This window comes from Drosophila pseudoobscura, chromosome X (genome assembly GCF_009870125.1).
Source record: "Drosophila pseudoobscura strain MV-25-SWS-2005 chromosome X, UCI_Dpse_MV25, whole genome shotgun sequence".
In the NCBI taxonomy this organism is placed as follows: domain Eukaryota; kingdom Metazoa; phylum Arthropoda; class Insecta; order Diptera; family Drosophilidae; genus Drosophila; species Drosophila pseudoobscura.
In genome coordinates, this window is record NC_046683.1 from 38311823 (window position 1) to 38326398 (window position 14576).

The following is a 14576-nucleotide window of genomic DNA, read 5'->3' on the forward strand; positions in this document are numbered from 1 at the left end:
ACGAACATTGATTAAATTCATTCGTATCTATTCGTTTAACGTACAAGCCTAGAAAACGATGAAGAAGCACAAGAAATCTGACGAAATCAGTAAACGAACAGAACTATAATATTCCACCGAAGACAGATAAAAAGCAGTAAAAACTTCAAAAATAAATAAGTGTAAGACAAAAATGTAGCCACAGGAAAAACCACCAAAGAAAAAAGCGCCAATAAGAGGAAGACATTACATTTTGAAAGGTGATAGTGAATATTAATGAAGCTCTCTTTCGGAATTGGGGAATATATTTTGAACTGCCTTGAATTGCAGATATTGCAAGATACTGTAAAAGTTGATATGAATCTTTCATCACTTTTTAAATGAAGGGAATATCAGAATGAAAAACATGAACAAGCGGAACTATGTAATCTTACAGCATTGCATATTAATTGACAGAAGGATCCAACTTTTCCTGAGTTATTGGTGAATTTGTGGGTCATTTGTATCAAGGGGAATGATTTATCACTAGGCTCTTTTCGGAATGGAGGTTTTTTTTCCCAGATTCAGGGCAATACCAATAATTGCCTGTCTGGCGATTTCGCTCAGTGTATGTGTGTTGTACGGGTGATATAATTTCGTTTTTTTTTCTCATCCACCCATCGCCCTCGCCATTCCACCCTTATCCGGCTTTTCGTCCTCGACTAAGTGAATGAAAACGAAACTTTAATTGAAACGAACGTTTGGTGTGCGTTTTTGGGTTAAGTGATTGATTATGTCTTGTTTGCTAGGCACGGCTATGCGAGTAGTACTGGAAGACTCGTGTATACCCGGATATAGACATGTATGTATGTGCGCACGGCACATACATATGTACAGTCGCATACACATTTCTGCCTGTTGGCTTTCTCTGGCTTCCAACGTACGTGTGAACAGACGGGGTATGCAGTGTGGGTAGACATGTGTGTAACAGTCAGTAGGAATCCCCTTCGGCTCCATAAAGAATACAAGTATATTAAGTCACAGTATTAAAGGATCTTACTATGATCATATCTTAGAGCTCCCTCGCATGAGATCTGAAAGTCTCTTGAATGTACCACAATAATTTATCGATCTATTCCTAAACCAAGAATTCATGAATATGGAATGCAAAATCTCTTCGACTGTGTTGGCACCTCTTTTGAATTAATTTTTAAGGAGTAGCGGGTTTATTTGCGTAGTATAGTCGTTTATAGAGCTCCTCCCTGTTATTGTTATATTGTTCCAGGGCGTGGCAGCGCGCACATTCGTGAGAAATCGGAAAGGCACTGTGACAGACTGACAGACACTGTAGAAATGGCTGTATACTCGTATGTACATACATATGTATGTAGGTGGGACAGTGTGAGACGAGTCTATGAGGGGGTTGTGCGTGGCGCTACATACGAGTATGAGCATTGCTACAAGGGGGTGGCCGCAGAACTTTGACAATGCCAGGCAGCGTGTATAATTCATTCCGAAAAAAAAGTCACACAGTGGGACATTCGGCGATTTCAGCTTGCTAAATTAATAAGTTCTGAGCGAAATAAGATATCCTCCTGAAATAAACTGCATTTGAAAAATGTACTCTGCACACGTACACGGTGCTACGATGTCTAGAAGCTTCACAATAATGCGTCAAAATTTAATAATTATACCCGATACTCAAAAAGATTATTGGGGTGTACTAGATATGTGGGGCAATTGGATTTGTATAACACCTAGAAGAAAGCGTTTTCGACCCCATAGAGTGTATATATTCTTGATCAGCATAAATAGCCGAGTCAACATACCTATGTCTATCTGTCCGTCCGTGTTGTTGGACGCCTAGTTCTTAGAGACTGTAAGGGATAGAGAAACCAACTTTGTATCCAGACTCCTGTGATATCGCACTGTTACAAGTGCAATTTTTGTAACTCTTTGTCGTAAATGTGTGCGCCGTCTGTCGTAGGGTGTCCTTACTGACTGAGTATATATTGGGTATAAGTATAGAGTCGCGGCCGTATCTGAGACTCACAACGTTCCCCCTAGTTTGTATACATATGTTCCTCGAAAAGCACGGAACCTGACCTAGCACAGAAAACGGTAAAAATATATGACTTTACACCTGTAACAGCCCGGCTGCGTACTTAACTAAAAGTCCAATAAATTTTAAAATTCGATTTTTTTCAGCTCTGGAAAATTCTCCATTGCATGCGTGCATTCCATTTATCCAAAGCTTTCATAATATTCTTTGATTTTTGCCACCCCTTTTCGGCTGATGCCCCATTGTGCGTCGGCCACAATAAAAGCGAACCGCGTGCGAAATCGAATCAATAATTTAATGCAGGTGATGCCTCCGGCTCCTTTTCCCTTTTCAGACATCAGCCCACAGGCACGACAACCCTGGTCAGCTACTGCTTTTGTCATTTTTTCATTCTGTCGTTTTGGCCATTGCCAAGTTAACGCCATGTTGACACTGACACTGACTCTAACGTACGTAATAATGTCTCAACCATCTCAGCCATCGACTTGGCTTGTTTCACGCTTATTAAAGTCCAATGGGGAGGCGGGGGAGTATGGGTCACTTTTCTCGATTTTTATTTGTATTGTGGCTTAATCTGAATGAAAAGTTTTTCCATTCGCGCGGCTTGAGACGACTACCCAACGATATATTACACTCGTATGTGTATCGTACAAAGTGGGATAATGGAAAGCGAATCTTGGAAAGATATACTCGTATGAATATGTATGTATGAGTATTCTGTTTCCCTTTGCATGTACAAAAGTAACCGAGTTCGGAGCCATAGATGGAAAGTGCATCTTCATAATTGAGAGATAGAATCTATTGCGATATATTATATATACAAATGTTATATATATAAAACGAGGGGGAAGGTTGTGAATTGCTGCTGCGACCGCAACTCTACATTTATACCCGATATATAGTCAATATGGCTTTCCTCCGGCAGACGACGCTGACATTGAATGACAAAGAGACCGTGAGGGAGAGACAGAAAAACAGTTAGAAAGTGTCGTCGCTAGAAAGTGCATTGCCACATCAATTTTATTTGTTCCTTTTGGGTATAATATTAATCCGATCTGATCCACATGCGGAATTCTGCTAGATATATTCATTCTCCATGATTTTGCTTTCTTAATGGGGCGGAAGAAGGCGTGGCAAAACTGGATCAGTGTGATATCACAGAAGTCTCTGAGAACTAGGCGTCAAAGAAAACTGAAAATGCAGAATCATGAAAATGAATACATCTACAATAATGCTGAATATTGATCAGATCAGATTTACCTACGCTCTCTTCTGTACAACACATACTCCTCCTCATATAGTGTGCGCGCTCTGTATGCACATGTCGGAGGGGAGCGAGGTAGAACGGCTGGTGTTGATGTGAAAATAGAGATAAAGAGACAGAAGTAAAAAGCACTATATCGGGTATAAATGCTCACAACATTCTTGCTCGTTTTTAATTGCAATTTTTAGAGTTGTTAACTTATACAGAAACTTGTATGTACGTATGTTTCCTGCAGACAGTGTGACTCTCGCAATCACAACTCAATTTTCTAAAGTGTATTCGTTATTGATTTATGATAACTATTTTTTGAACATATTGTCGAAGCACGTAACATAGCATAATGTGACCGATACGGCTTAAATGCACTTCGAGAAGAGAGCCGGGCCAGTTGGCTATTGGGTGTGCTCCAAAATGGTGTTCAAGCTTCTGCGCGCCAGTCGGACGCCGCTGATCTGTGCGTTCGGGACCATGGCACTCTTCCTGGTCACCCACCAGCTCTTGGTACTTCTATCCCTAGACGGCAGGCCATCGTCGGCCAAGTCCTCGGACATTCCCTCGCACGAGCGGCTGTTGAAGCAGAGTGCGGCTCCAGAAATTCTCAGATTAGATATTGATCGCCCTGTGGTGGTGGCACCGGATGCGATTGAGAGCAGCAGTCCCTTAGATTTAGAAGATCTGCTGCACCAGAACGCCAAGCACTACTGGGCCTATGGTTCGCGGCGGAGCCATCAGTGTGCCCCCTATCCCCGCTACGAGGACCTTGTTTTCAAGAACGGCGACTTCCAGTGGGTGACACAGGGAAACCTGAGCTACTTCCTCTACAACGCCTACTATGACCGCAGGCCAGCGTCGCCAGAGGTGATGGTCCTGGCTATGGTGACAACCATCACGGGCCCGTATCCGCAGGCCTTCTGTCAGTTTTGGTATGCGGACAGCGGCCAGCCGGACCTGGTGTCTGTCACCGATACTAAGGTGGGCTGGTACGACGTCTGGGGCAATGTGGCCGGTGTCGCCTACCCCACCATGTTCAGCTGTGTGGTGCCGGAGCCCGAGATCCGGGTGCCCCAACTGGTTTCGTTGGTCTTCGGCAACCGCTGTGCCCCTGCTCGGAACGCCCTTATCGTGGTCAATTCCCAGGTGCCCGAGCGGCCGCTCGACTCCAATCTGCATACCGGGGTGTGCGTTAAGTTTTTGAGCTTCCCGGATCGGGATATTTCTGAGCGGATGGTGGAGTGGCTGGAGCTGCTGCGTCTGCTGGGGGTCGAGCGGGTAGTGGCCTTCGACATCGGGGAGCTGACCGCAAACACATCGCGCACCCTCGCCCACTACACGGATGTGGACGGTCTGCTGCAACTGCGCCCACACCTCCTGCTAGATGAGCTACCGGAACATTGGGATCTGCGGGCTCGACTCACCGAAGTATTGATGTACAACGACTGCCTCTACCGAAATATGTACGAGTTCGACTACCTGGGAGTGTTCGATGTTGATGAGGTCATTATGCCGCTGGGCCAACTCCTCAACTACCAGATGCTGCTGAAGGAGCTTCTGACGATAGACGTGAATTGCTCGGCGCGTACGAGCTTCTGCTTTCGCAACGTGTACTTCCCTAAGGAGCTGGCACCGGATCCACTGCTGCCGCAGCAGTTCTACATGCTTTCGCATGTTACGCGGGTGGCTGACCATTTGGACGCCAACTCGGCCATAAAGTGCCTCCACAATCCGAACTATGTGACCCTCACGCATAACCACTTCCCCTTGCACTGGCGGGCGTCGTGCGGGGCCATGGATGTGCCCGTCCGCACCGGCCAGATGCAGCACTACCGCCACGTGGACGATCTGGAAACGCTCACCCATCCGACTCCGGTGCGGGACGACAATATCCTGCGCTTCAGGCGGCAGCTTCTGCGCAACTCCCTCGACGTCCATCGCACGCTCGGCTGGACATAGGTACTCGCAGTACCTTGCCCATTGGAGGAGGGTTCCTGCGCTTGGACCTGGATCTGGGTCGGCGCAGGGATCCGCATATTGATTATATTTTAATTACTTTTCGTATATTTAAGAGGCTTAAAATTGTGGCACGTTCTCCCTGCTACGTGCCACGTTCCACCTGCACTGCCTGCGGGCCTAGGACACTGGCGGGCATGAAGTCAGCAGTACAATAATTGATTATTGCCAGTGTTTGACAGCACTTTTCTTAGTCTAAAAGTTCGGCGTGTAAGCGGGGAAAGTCAGGCGACACAAGGTTATGGCACCCATATATACGGACATTTAGGGGGTCACTCAAATAATATCGAAATGGTACACTATATGAGAGGTTCTTCGCTCAAAGAGGAATATACTCGTAGGAGTTTTAACCTCCAGAAGAAAAACGAGGGGGAACGTTGTGAGTTGCTGCTGCGACCGCAACTCTACATTTATACCCGATACATAGTCAGTATAACTCTCATCCGGCAGACGGCGCTACATTGAGCGACAAAAAGTGTGTGCGAGAGATGCTGAAAATCAGTCTGAACGTGTCGTCGTGCGCTGCGTAGCAACCGACAATTTATTTACTACTATAATAATAATCCGATCAGATCAAGATTCGGCAATCTGGTAGACATGGTCATTCTCTATGATTGTGCGTTTTTAACTTTCCCGTATCTTCAAAATTGTGAATGCCAGTAAGATCTAACAGGAGTGTGGATACAAAATTGGTTGCTCTAGCTTTAATAGTCTCTGAGATCTGTGTATGCCACAGATTTTCATCATTTGCGAGGCGGAAGGGGGTTGGGCAAAATTTTGAAATACACCAAATTTGGTCGCTCTAGCTCTTATAGTCTCTGATATCTAGGCGCTCACTTTTATTGATAGGTAAAGCCGACCATGAAACGTGTGTGTTAGAGAGGGACAGACCAAGGGAGAATGAATTTTTTTTTTTCATTCTGGCTATGATAACGATACTATAAGATTCGGATTGTGCAGTGTGGAGATTCAGTCGTTTTCTATAATTCTGTGTCGTTGATTTTCTCCTAATGTGGATGCCACAGATTTGCTTGCTTTGTGTGGGCGGAAGGGGGCAAGGAAATGTTTTGAAATGCACTTGTAACAGTGACATATCACAGATGTCTGGATAACAAATTTCGTTGCTCTAGAAATTATAGTCTCTGAGAACTAGGCGCTCATAGGGGCGGACAGAAAGAGATGGCACAATCGAGTCGGCTATTGATGCAGATCAAGAATATGTATACTTTATGGGGTCGGAACTGTTTGATACTGGACAAATCATTTTGGGGATCGGGTATAAAAACCAAGAATTTATGAAGCTTGGGGCTGGGCTTTTTTCCAGCTACGAAAGCCAGCGGGATTCCAAAGGCAGCGGCTCAGTGCGATTGATGGAAATCGAGCAGGTACGACTGCACACATTGACCTTTGGGCAATAGAGTTGAGTGAATCGCATAGGGATTAAAGTCCGAAGTCTAATACAATTACCTTTTTATACCCGATACTCAAAATGAGTATTGGGGTATATTAGATTTGTGGTAAAAGTGGATGTGTGTAACGTCCAGAAGGAATCGTTTCCGACCCCATAAAGTATATATATTCTTGATCAGCATCAATAGCCGAGTCGATTGAGCCATGTCTGTCTGTCCGTCTGTCCGTCCGTCCGTCTGTCCGTCCCCTTCAGCGCCTAATGCTCTAAGACTATAAGAGCTAGAGCAACGATGTTTTGGATCCAGACTTCTGTGATATGTCACTGCTACAAAAATATTTCAAAACTTTGCCCCGCCCACTTCCGCCCCCACAAAGGGCGAAAATCTGTGGCATCCACAATTTTAAAGATACGAGAAAACAAAAAACGCAGAATCGTAGAGAATGACCATATCTTTTAGACTGCTGAATCTGAATTGGATCGTATTACTATTATAGCCAGCATCAAGAAAACAATTTCATTTTTTCTCGCCCTGTCTCTCTCTAACACACAGGTAGCATAGGCGGCTTTGCTTAGAGTAAAACATTAGCGCCTAGATCTCAGAGACTATAAAAGCTAGAGCAACCAAATTTGGTATCCACACTCCTAATATATCGGACCGAGACGAGTTTGTTTCAAAATTTCGCCACACCCCCTTCCGCCCCCGCAAAGGATGCAAATCTGGGGATATTCACAAATCTCAGAGACTATTAAAGCTAGAGTAACCAAATTTGGTATCCGCAATCCTGTTAGATCTCACTATAAAACGTATATCTCAAAATTTCGCCCCACCCCCTTTCGCCCACACAAAGAACGAAAATCTGTTGCATCCACAATATTGCAGATTTGAGAAAACTAAAAATCAGAATCATAGATAACGACCATATCTATCAGATTGCTGAATCTGAATCAGATCAGATCATTTTTATAGCCAAAGGAAACAAATCAATTTGCAGTGGCTACGCAGCGCGTGACGTCACGCTCAGACTGATTTTCTATCTCTCTCGCACGCACTCTTTGTCGTGTCGTTTAATATTAGCGGCGTCTGCCGGAGGAGAGCCATACTGACTTAGTATCGGGTATAACTGTAGAGTTGCGGTGTCCGCAGCAACTCACAACGTTCCCCCTCGTTTTCATTTAAAAGCCTAGCTACAAAGTGTTGAATAGCAGTTATGGCAAGCTAAATATATTTGTGAGAATCTCTGTTGGGAGGAATCATAAATTTATTCTTTCTCAGATCGCACTATCCTTTCTTTTACGACTCCTTATGCCATTCTTTCCCCCAGTTGCGTTTGATATTCCCCTTATATCTTTAAATTAATATTTAGTAGCATGCACATATTTTCGTAATCCCATTTTCTTGGCTCGTACATATGCTTTTAAAGTTGGGTGGTGTTGCAATTTGAGTGGCATTTGGGAGGCAGCGAGGCAGGAGCTTTTAACTTTGCGACTAAGTGCCTCAAGGTGCAGAGAAAAGGACCTGCTTGCCCTTAGGTAACTCTTTATGTTGGACTTTGTGGTTTTTTCTCTCTCTAGCTCTCCCTCTTGTTTAAAAATACTGCCAAAGGAGCAGGAAAGCCGAAAGTTTACCAAATGAAAATTTGCATAAGTCATAAGAAAAAATTCTACTCAAAATTCCAATCGTTGAAAATTGTAGTTTCCGTTTCCAGCTGCTTAAGCGCCATGGCTTTTCTGTTGAAAAAGCTTCGCTTTTGTTGTAGTTTTAGTTTGTTTTTGTAATTAATTTTCTGTGGCCAAAATTCGCGAAGACCTTTATCTTTATCTTCAAAATTACACTCTTCAAGTACCGGGTATAAAATTAGAATGAACGAATGAACGTTCCCATTTCTTTGAGTATCGGGTATAAAAATGTATGGGTGTTCAACAATTGAAAACGGCTGACACGAACTGGAATTCCTGTGTATAAAACTAATTTTTCATGCTTTCTTTATATTCTATATATTCATTACTTACTCATATATTCCACCATCTTTGGATTTCTGTTTCTTACTTGCTATCAGATAAAGATCATAGTTCTTGGTGACTTCAAATTGACAGGAAATGTTTGGTCTACAGTAAAAGAGTCTGGTAACCTAGTGACCATGTCACGACATGACTTTGTTGACGGCTTGCTTGACCTGTCCCTGTCTCAAGTCAATCAAGTGAAAAATTTCTTGGGTCGATTGCTTGATCTGTGATTTGTCTCGGATCCGACCTTAGTGTTGTTAACCCGAGCCCTTCCGCTCACTATACCTGAAGACGTCTACCATCCTACTTTCGAAGTGTCGCTAGATATAGGACCAACTGTATTGGATCATTAGTGATTTTGATTTCTCCGCTTTGTACTTGGGCACTGATGTCATAAAAGGCACAACAATTGTGTACAATGCTCTTGGCCAATTTTTTGATTCTTGTGTCCCGCTTTCTTATCCGATTAGATCTGGAAAGCCCCCTCTGTTTACCAAAGAGTAATCCAGTCTAAAAAGCTTAAAACTGTAAGATATGAATATTAGTTTAAGATTTACTCATCGATAGTATTATAAGAAACACCAATGTACTCGATATATCGATATATCGATGGCATTTTCAGTCCATTCATTTATCAATGAATGTTCTTTACTTCTTGATCTTCGACAAGTTAAGCCGGGTCCAGACGGGGTTCCAGGTTGAGTACTCAGGTACTGCGCAGGTACTGCGCAGGTACTGCGCCAGCTGCCTTGATTCTTCTTGCTTACCCCCGATCTGGAAGGAATCATTTATAATTCCTCTCCATGAAAAAGGTAGCAAGTCTGAGGCAGCAAAGTTATCCGCCATTCCTAGAACTTGTTAGAGTTTATCTCTTTCATTATTAAAGGCTTTCAAGGTAACTTACAGACGGATGTTATTTACACCGACTTTAGTAAAGCATTCACTCTGGATTTCTAGCTATCTTTTTTCCAGGTTTCAAAGAGTCCTCTTCAAAAACGCCCTCTCCTCACCGGTGAAGGTGTCTTCGGCAGTACCACAGGGCAGCCCCTTACTCTTCACACTCTTTATTAATCATTATTATAGCCACAATGAAGAAAACAATTTCATTCTCTCTCGCCCTGTATCTCTCTAACACACACAAATAATGGTCGCGCCCGACGACACGTTCAGACTGATTTGCTGTCTCTCTCGCACACATTTTTTTTCGCTCAATGTTACGCGCCGTCTGTCGGAGGAGAGCCATACTGACTAAGTATCGGGTATAAATGTAGAGTTGCGGTCGCAGAAGCAACTGACAACGTTCCGCCTCGTTTTTTGGGTGTCTTTAGTCTAAGCCTAATTTTTAGCTTATTTAATCTAAATTTTAGACACATAAGGCATATTGAATCTTAAATTATGGCGGACTGATGCCAGGACATTTTAAAATATTTAAGTTGTCAAAAAAAGAGGGTTATCCCCGCGACACGAATAGATACAATATAATGGAGAATATTGGTTGTAGAGGGAGAACAGGGAATGTGGCGACCAGAACCGAGCTGACAAATGAACGTTAAAAATGCGCGAAAATTTTTGTATATTTTTTTTCATAGAGGGGCTTTTGAATTTATTATGGCACAAATGACAAGAAGGCGGTATTCTCAGCTGTGGGCGCGGCGACGTAAATACCTGTACAAAATTCCAAAGGGACAAATTAATGGCTGCCACGGACGAGGAGGTGGTGGTGGTGGTGGGGGGAGGTGGGGGGAGGTGGGGTTTGCTTTTGGGGTGTGGAAGCAGTAGCCGGTACAGGAACAGGAACAGGTTGGCCCCTGCAAGACGTGCTTTCATAACTGTCTATTCTTGGACAATATTCACAAACAATTATCCCGCTAATAATCCATATAAAAATGAAAACGTCTAGCCAGGTACACACACCAGACGAGAATTCGTGATAAATTTATGACCGGCCCAGATGACAAAGTCGTGAATAAGGCATTGAACGGGAATAGCTGCTCGCGGAGGAAGGCAATTAAGCCCCAGACTATTGACAGACAGACAGGGATCCAAATGAATGTTTTAGGGTTGTAACCAAGCTCTAATAATGTTTTTATTATAATTGTACATGCGTACGAAGGAAGGTCCAATTAATATTAATGTTTTTGAAATCATATCTGTTCTCTAAAATTAAGTTTCCGAAGTCATTTTTGGGAGGCAGCTTCGAGCTTCCATTGTATATTTGCATTATTTACTTATAAGGAAACGCAATTTAACCGATGCAAACGGTTAAACCACAACATAAGCGAATCATAATAAGTGAATCATAGTTAGCGTGTGTGGGAGGTATGCGAATTAATCCCATACTGATTTCGAGTTAGTTGTCAGCGTCAGCCTTAATCCAGAGTTCACTAAATGTTCAATTGAGCACTGGAACTGGAGCTGCGAGTTGGAGCACCATCCAGACTTTCTGTGAATCATTTTGCAGGCGTCATATAAGCATTATCCGGCAACCCATTATCCTTCGGCAAAGATATCCTGAAATGTCTAGTATTCGCTAATGGTTGGGCCATTGGCAGTATCTTGGTGGCATTCGCGCGCCCTTTTCTGGGCGATAATTCGGGATGCGGAGAGCTGCGACCCCTGAACTGACTTTTCAACTTTTCTGCTCTTGGCCTTGGACTTGGCTTCGGGCAGCGTCTTATGGCTCTTTTTTGGCCCTGTTATATGATTTCATAAATTTAATTGTCACGTACACACAGATGTATCCAAGCATCTCTTGGCTCGCATTTATTTGGGAAGACGTATAATACGTGTTTAAACCATAAACGTCTTCAGTGGTGCCTACGTGGTGTATGCGCTACTTCTGAGACGCTAAATGATTTATTTAGTTTATTTATTTAATCTATTTTATGGCCCCAACGCAGACCGCTCAAACCCCAGAGCCCTTTTCAGAACATCCTAGCAATCTTTTGAAGCAGCTGTAAGAGAACTTTATAAAGATACATATATGGGTCTGGAAATGGATATATGTATGTATGTAGATGTGGATATGCGTAGGGATATGGAGGATCGATCCAAAAAGAAGAAAAACCTTGTCTTGTCTTTTCATAAGGTGGCAGAACCGGACAATTGCATTCTCCTGGTCAGATATTCAGATGGGTGAGATGATGCGGATGTGGCTGAAAGTAAGGAGCAGACATTGCACAAAATATTTTTGTCGACAGCGGGACGACGCCGAGTACAGTCATCCCTCTCATGCAACAAATGTGTGTTGTCGTTCATAAGTAGAACTTCGGCTTCAATATGACTCGCATCGAATCACTTTCTCCGAGTGCACTCAATGTCGCTTCGAATGGGATCTACTCCTTTTAATGCTCCTCGGTATGCTCCCATTAATACGGGATGAGCACGTTTGCTACGCGAAGACATGTGCGTATGGAAATCGGAGCTCGTCAGATGGAAGTCAGCTAACATTGGTGGGAGGGGTTATGGGAAGGTGGTGGATGGTATATAAATGAGTTCTTAAGCCATCATTGCAATAAACAGACGCAAGTAAATCATCTCAAATTCAGGAAACGTTCTTTTGTTAAAGACTCGCTTTTAAGTCAACTTAAAGTCTTTAATTTGTGATGCACTCAGCTGTTGGCGACTTACTTCCATTATAAAACAGTGAGCTCTTGCTTGTTTATCATTGATGGCCGAGCTAAGTTGGTTATTTTCCATGACCAGGCTTCACTTAGCGGTAGCCAATTTGCCAAAAAAAAAAATGTCGCACACATCCCAACTTTATCCGCTGTCCACTGTGGCAAGTACTGGTATGTGTACCCTGTCTCCTGTCCGTTGTGGTGTATTCCCTGTCGCATATTCGCTGTCCTTCCTGACTCTATGCGCCCCAACCCGTTCCGCTATGCCAGAGGCGCATTGAGTCGAGGCCTCCGTTTCATATGTAAGTATTTTCGTACATTTCGTACATTTCGTACATTTCGGCACATTGTAATTAAAATGGACGGCAAACGAATTGAGCGTTAAGCGCGCACAACATGATGGTCCATGCTCGGGGGCAAAGGGCATTACGCGTAAGTCAGGACCAAAAGTTTCGCAATAAAAATCCAGTTAATAAACTTTGCATTCCTGCAAGCGCCAACACAGATGTGTGAATAACACACACAGAACTACATACATACATGTACATGTATATATACATACATACATATGTATGTATTGACGGGTATAGTATATGGAGATATCTGAAGACCACATACATACATACATGTACAATACGCAGGGGGCACTGACTGATAAATCATGTTAGGAAATGTTCTCGGCTCGGCGTTCTGCGTTCTGCGTTCATCATTTCATTTTTCTTTTTTGGGATTTTAATTAAATCGTTCGTGAATGCGGTAAACAAGAGGAAACGCAGAAAGCGAGACGGAAAAAAGTGAAATGAAAACTGAATTGAAAGTTTATGTCAGGGAAAAATTGCCGTTCTATCTGTGCAGATGTCTTTCTCTATATCTGTCTCTTTGTGTGTGTGTGAGTGGGTATATGGGAGCTGTGCTGCGCAACCCGAACGTCAAATATGTTTGAGCAACTTTATTATGCAAAATGCCAAACATTCTCGAACTTGTAGACGTGGCTTTGTCCCCCTTGTTGCTCCGCATCTGTTCTTTTTTGTCCCTTTCTTATTCCTTGTCTCTCGCTCTCTCTCTTTTTTTCCAAACTCTTTTTGTGTGTGTGTTCGTATATTTAACTATGTGTGTGTGTAGATGGCTGTGCCCGCAAATCTCATTTGAATTATAATGATGCCAGCTCGGATTCGTATACGTATACACGCACACACATGCCCATACACTAATACACACACACGCTGACTCGTGTGTAAAGTGTAAAGTGTGGACGCGTTTTTTCCTGGAGCTCCCACGCCGACGGATAATAGCCGATATTCCTGCCGTAAAATAGGTCGGTCAGTGAAGAGACCCAGACCCAACAGATCAAACAATGGTCGTTGTCTAGGGATGAAAGGTAAGATTTTCTGACTCCCTCTCCAATTGTACTATTGTATTGTTGTAATTAATGGACATTTTGTATTTTAACTGCGCCGTCTGTACTCATTGCAACTTTTCCTGGCCATTCCAGCTGATCGCGTAGACACTGTACACACGGGTCGCAGCCCCTCAACAGCACTGTAACTAAGAGTCGTTCGCCGGTGTGGCAACTCCTCCGACTCTGACACGCCGGTCTGGCATCTTTATCTTAGACTTCGCAGCAAAGCACTTTTAAGATTCAATAATAATTAATAAAGAACAACAATAAGAATTCAGCGTACATTGACCAAAGAACATACTCTACGGACTGCACTGACATCACAACGTACGAGGGTTGCTATTTATATTTCGGGAATGGGCAATACTAAAGCCAATACGTAAAATCTGGTAACGCCAAAATAAACTTTGTCATTTTTTAGCATATATGTGTGGGATTTGGTGGGAGAGCAACAGAGTCTGTAGAGATAACAGAGGAAGTAACAGAGAGAGAGACTAGAAGCGGCCGTCGAACAAAGAGAGGAGAGAACACAGCCTCAACGATCGACGCCAATTAATTCGGTGCCAAAGTCTCACTCAGCCACACGAAAATTACGAGAGCAAATATCTGTATTAATCAAAATATACTTAAAGCACAGCGACCGTTGTAATCATAACTAATCTTAAATAATATTCATAAATAAAGACTAATTATAATAAAACCTGGCGTCCTGGACTAAAGTTCAACTACGGAAAATCCGGGGCCACATATGTACCTACGACGTTTTTATGTACAATTGGTTTTTGTATTGTTCACGATCAGTTAAAAAATCAATTTGGCAAAACAATGGAAATTTCTCGAGAGGGTTTTCG

General features: G+C 43.2%; 2 protein-coding genes and 1 long non-coding RNA gene across 8 annotated transcripts in view; 2 read left to right on the forward strand and 1 right to left on the reverse strand.

Moving 5' to 3' along the window:
• The window catches only part of rsh (Rap GTPase activating protein radish), a 133521-nt gene that overhangs the window by 27677 nt on the left and 91268 nt on the right, over positions 1–14576 (reverse strand). The window lies entirely within an intron of this gene.
• Positions 2289–3442, forward strand: LOC117184482 (uncharacterized). The gene is made up of 2 exons (XR_004469860.1): positions 2289–2722; positions 2784–3442. It is a non-coding gene; the product is annotated as an uncharacterized lncRNA (long non-coding RNA).
• LOC4814228 (uncharacterized) lies at positions 3648–5475 on the forward strand. The gene has a single exon (XM_001354397.4). The coding sequence runs from the start codon at positions 3696–3698 to the stop codon at positions 5232–5234; it is 1539 nt and encodes a 512-aa protein (XP_001354433.4). The 5' UTR covers positions 3648–3695; the 3' UTR covers positions 5235–5475.

Bases quoted from the DNA above. Each gene is read 5' to 3' on its own strand.
- LOC4814228 (XM_001354397.4), top strand. From the start codon at position 3,696: ATGGTGTTCAAGCTTCTGCGCGCCAGTCGGACGCCGCTGATCTGTGCG.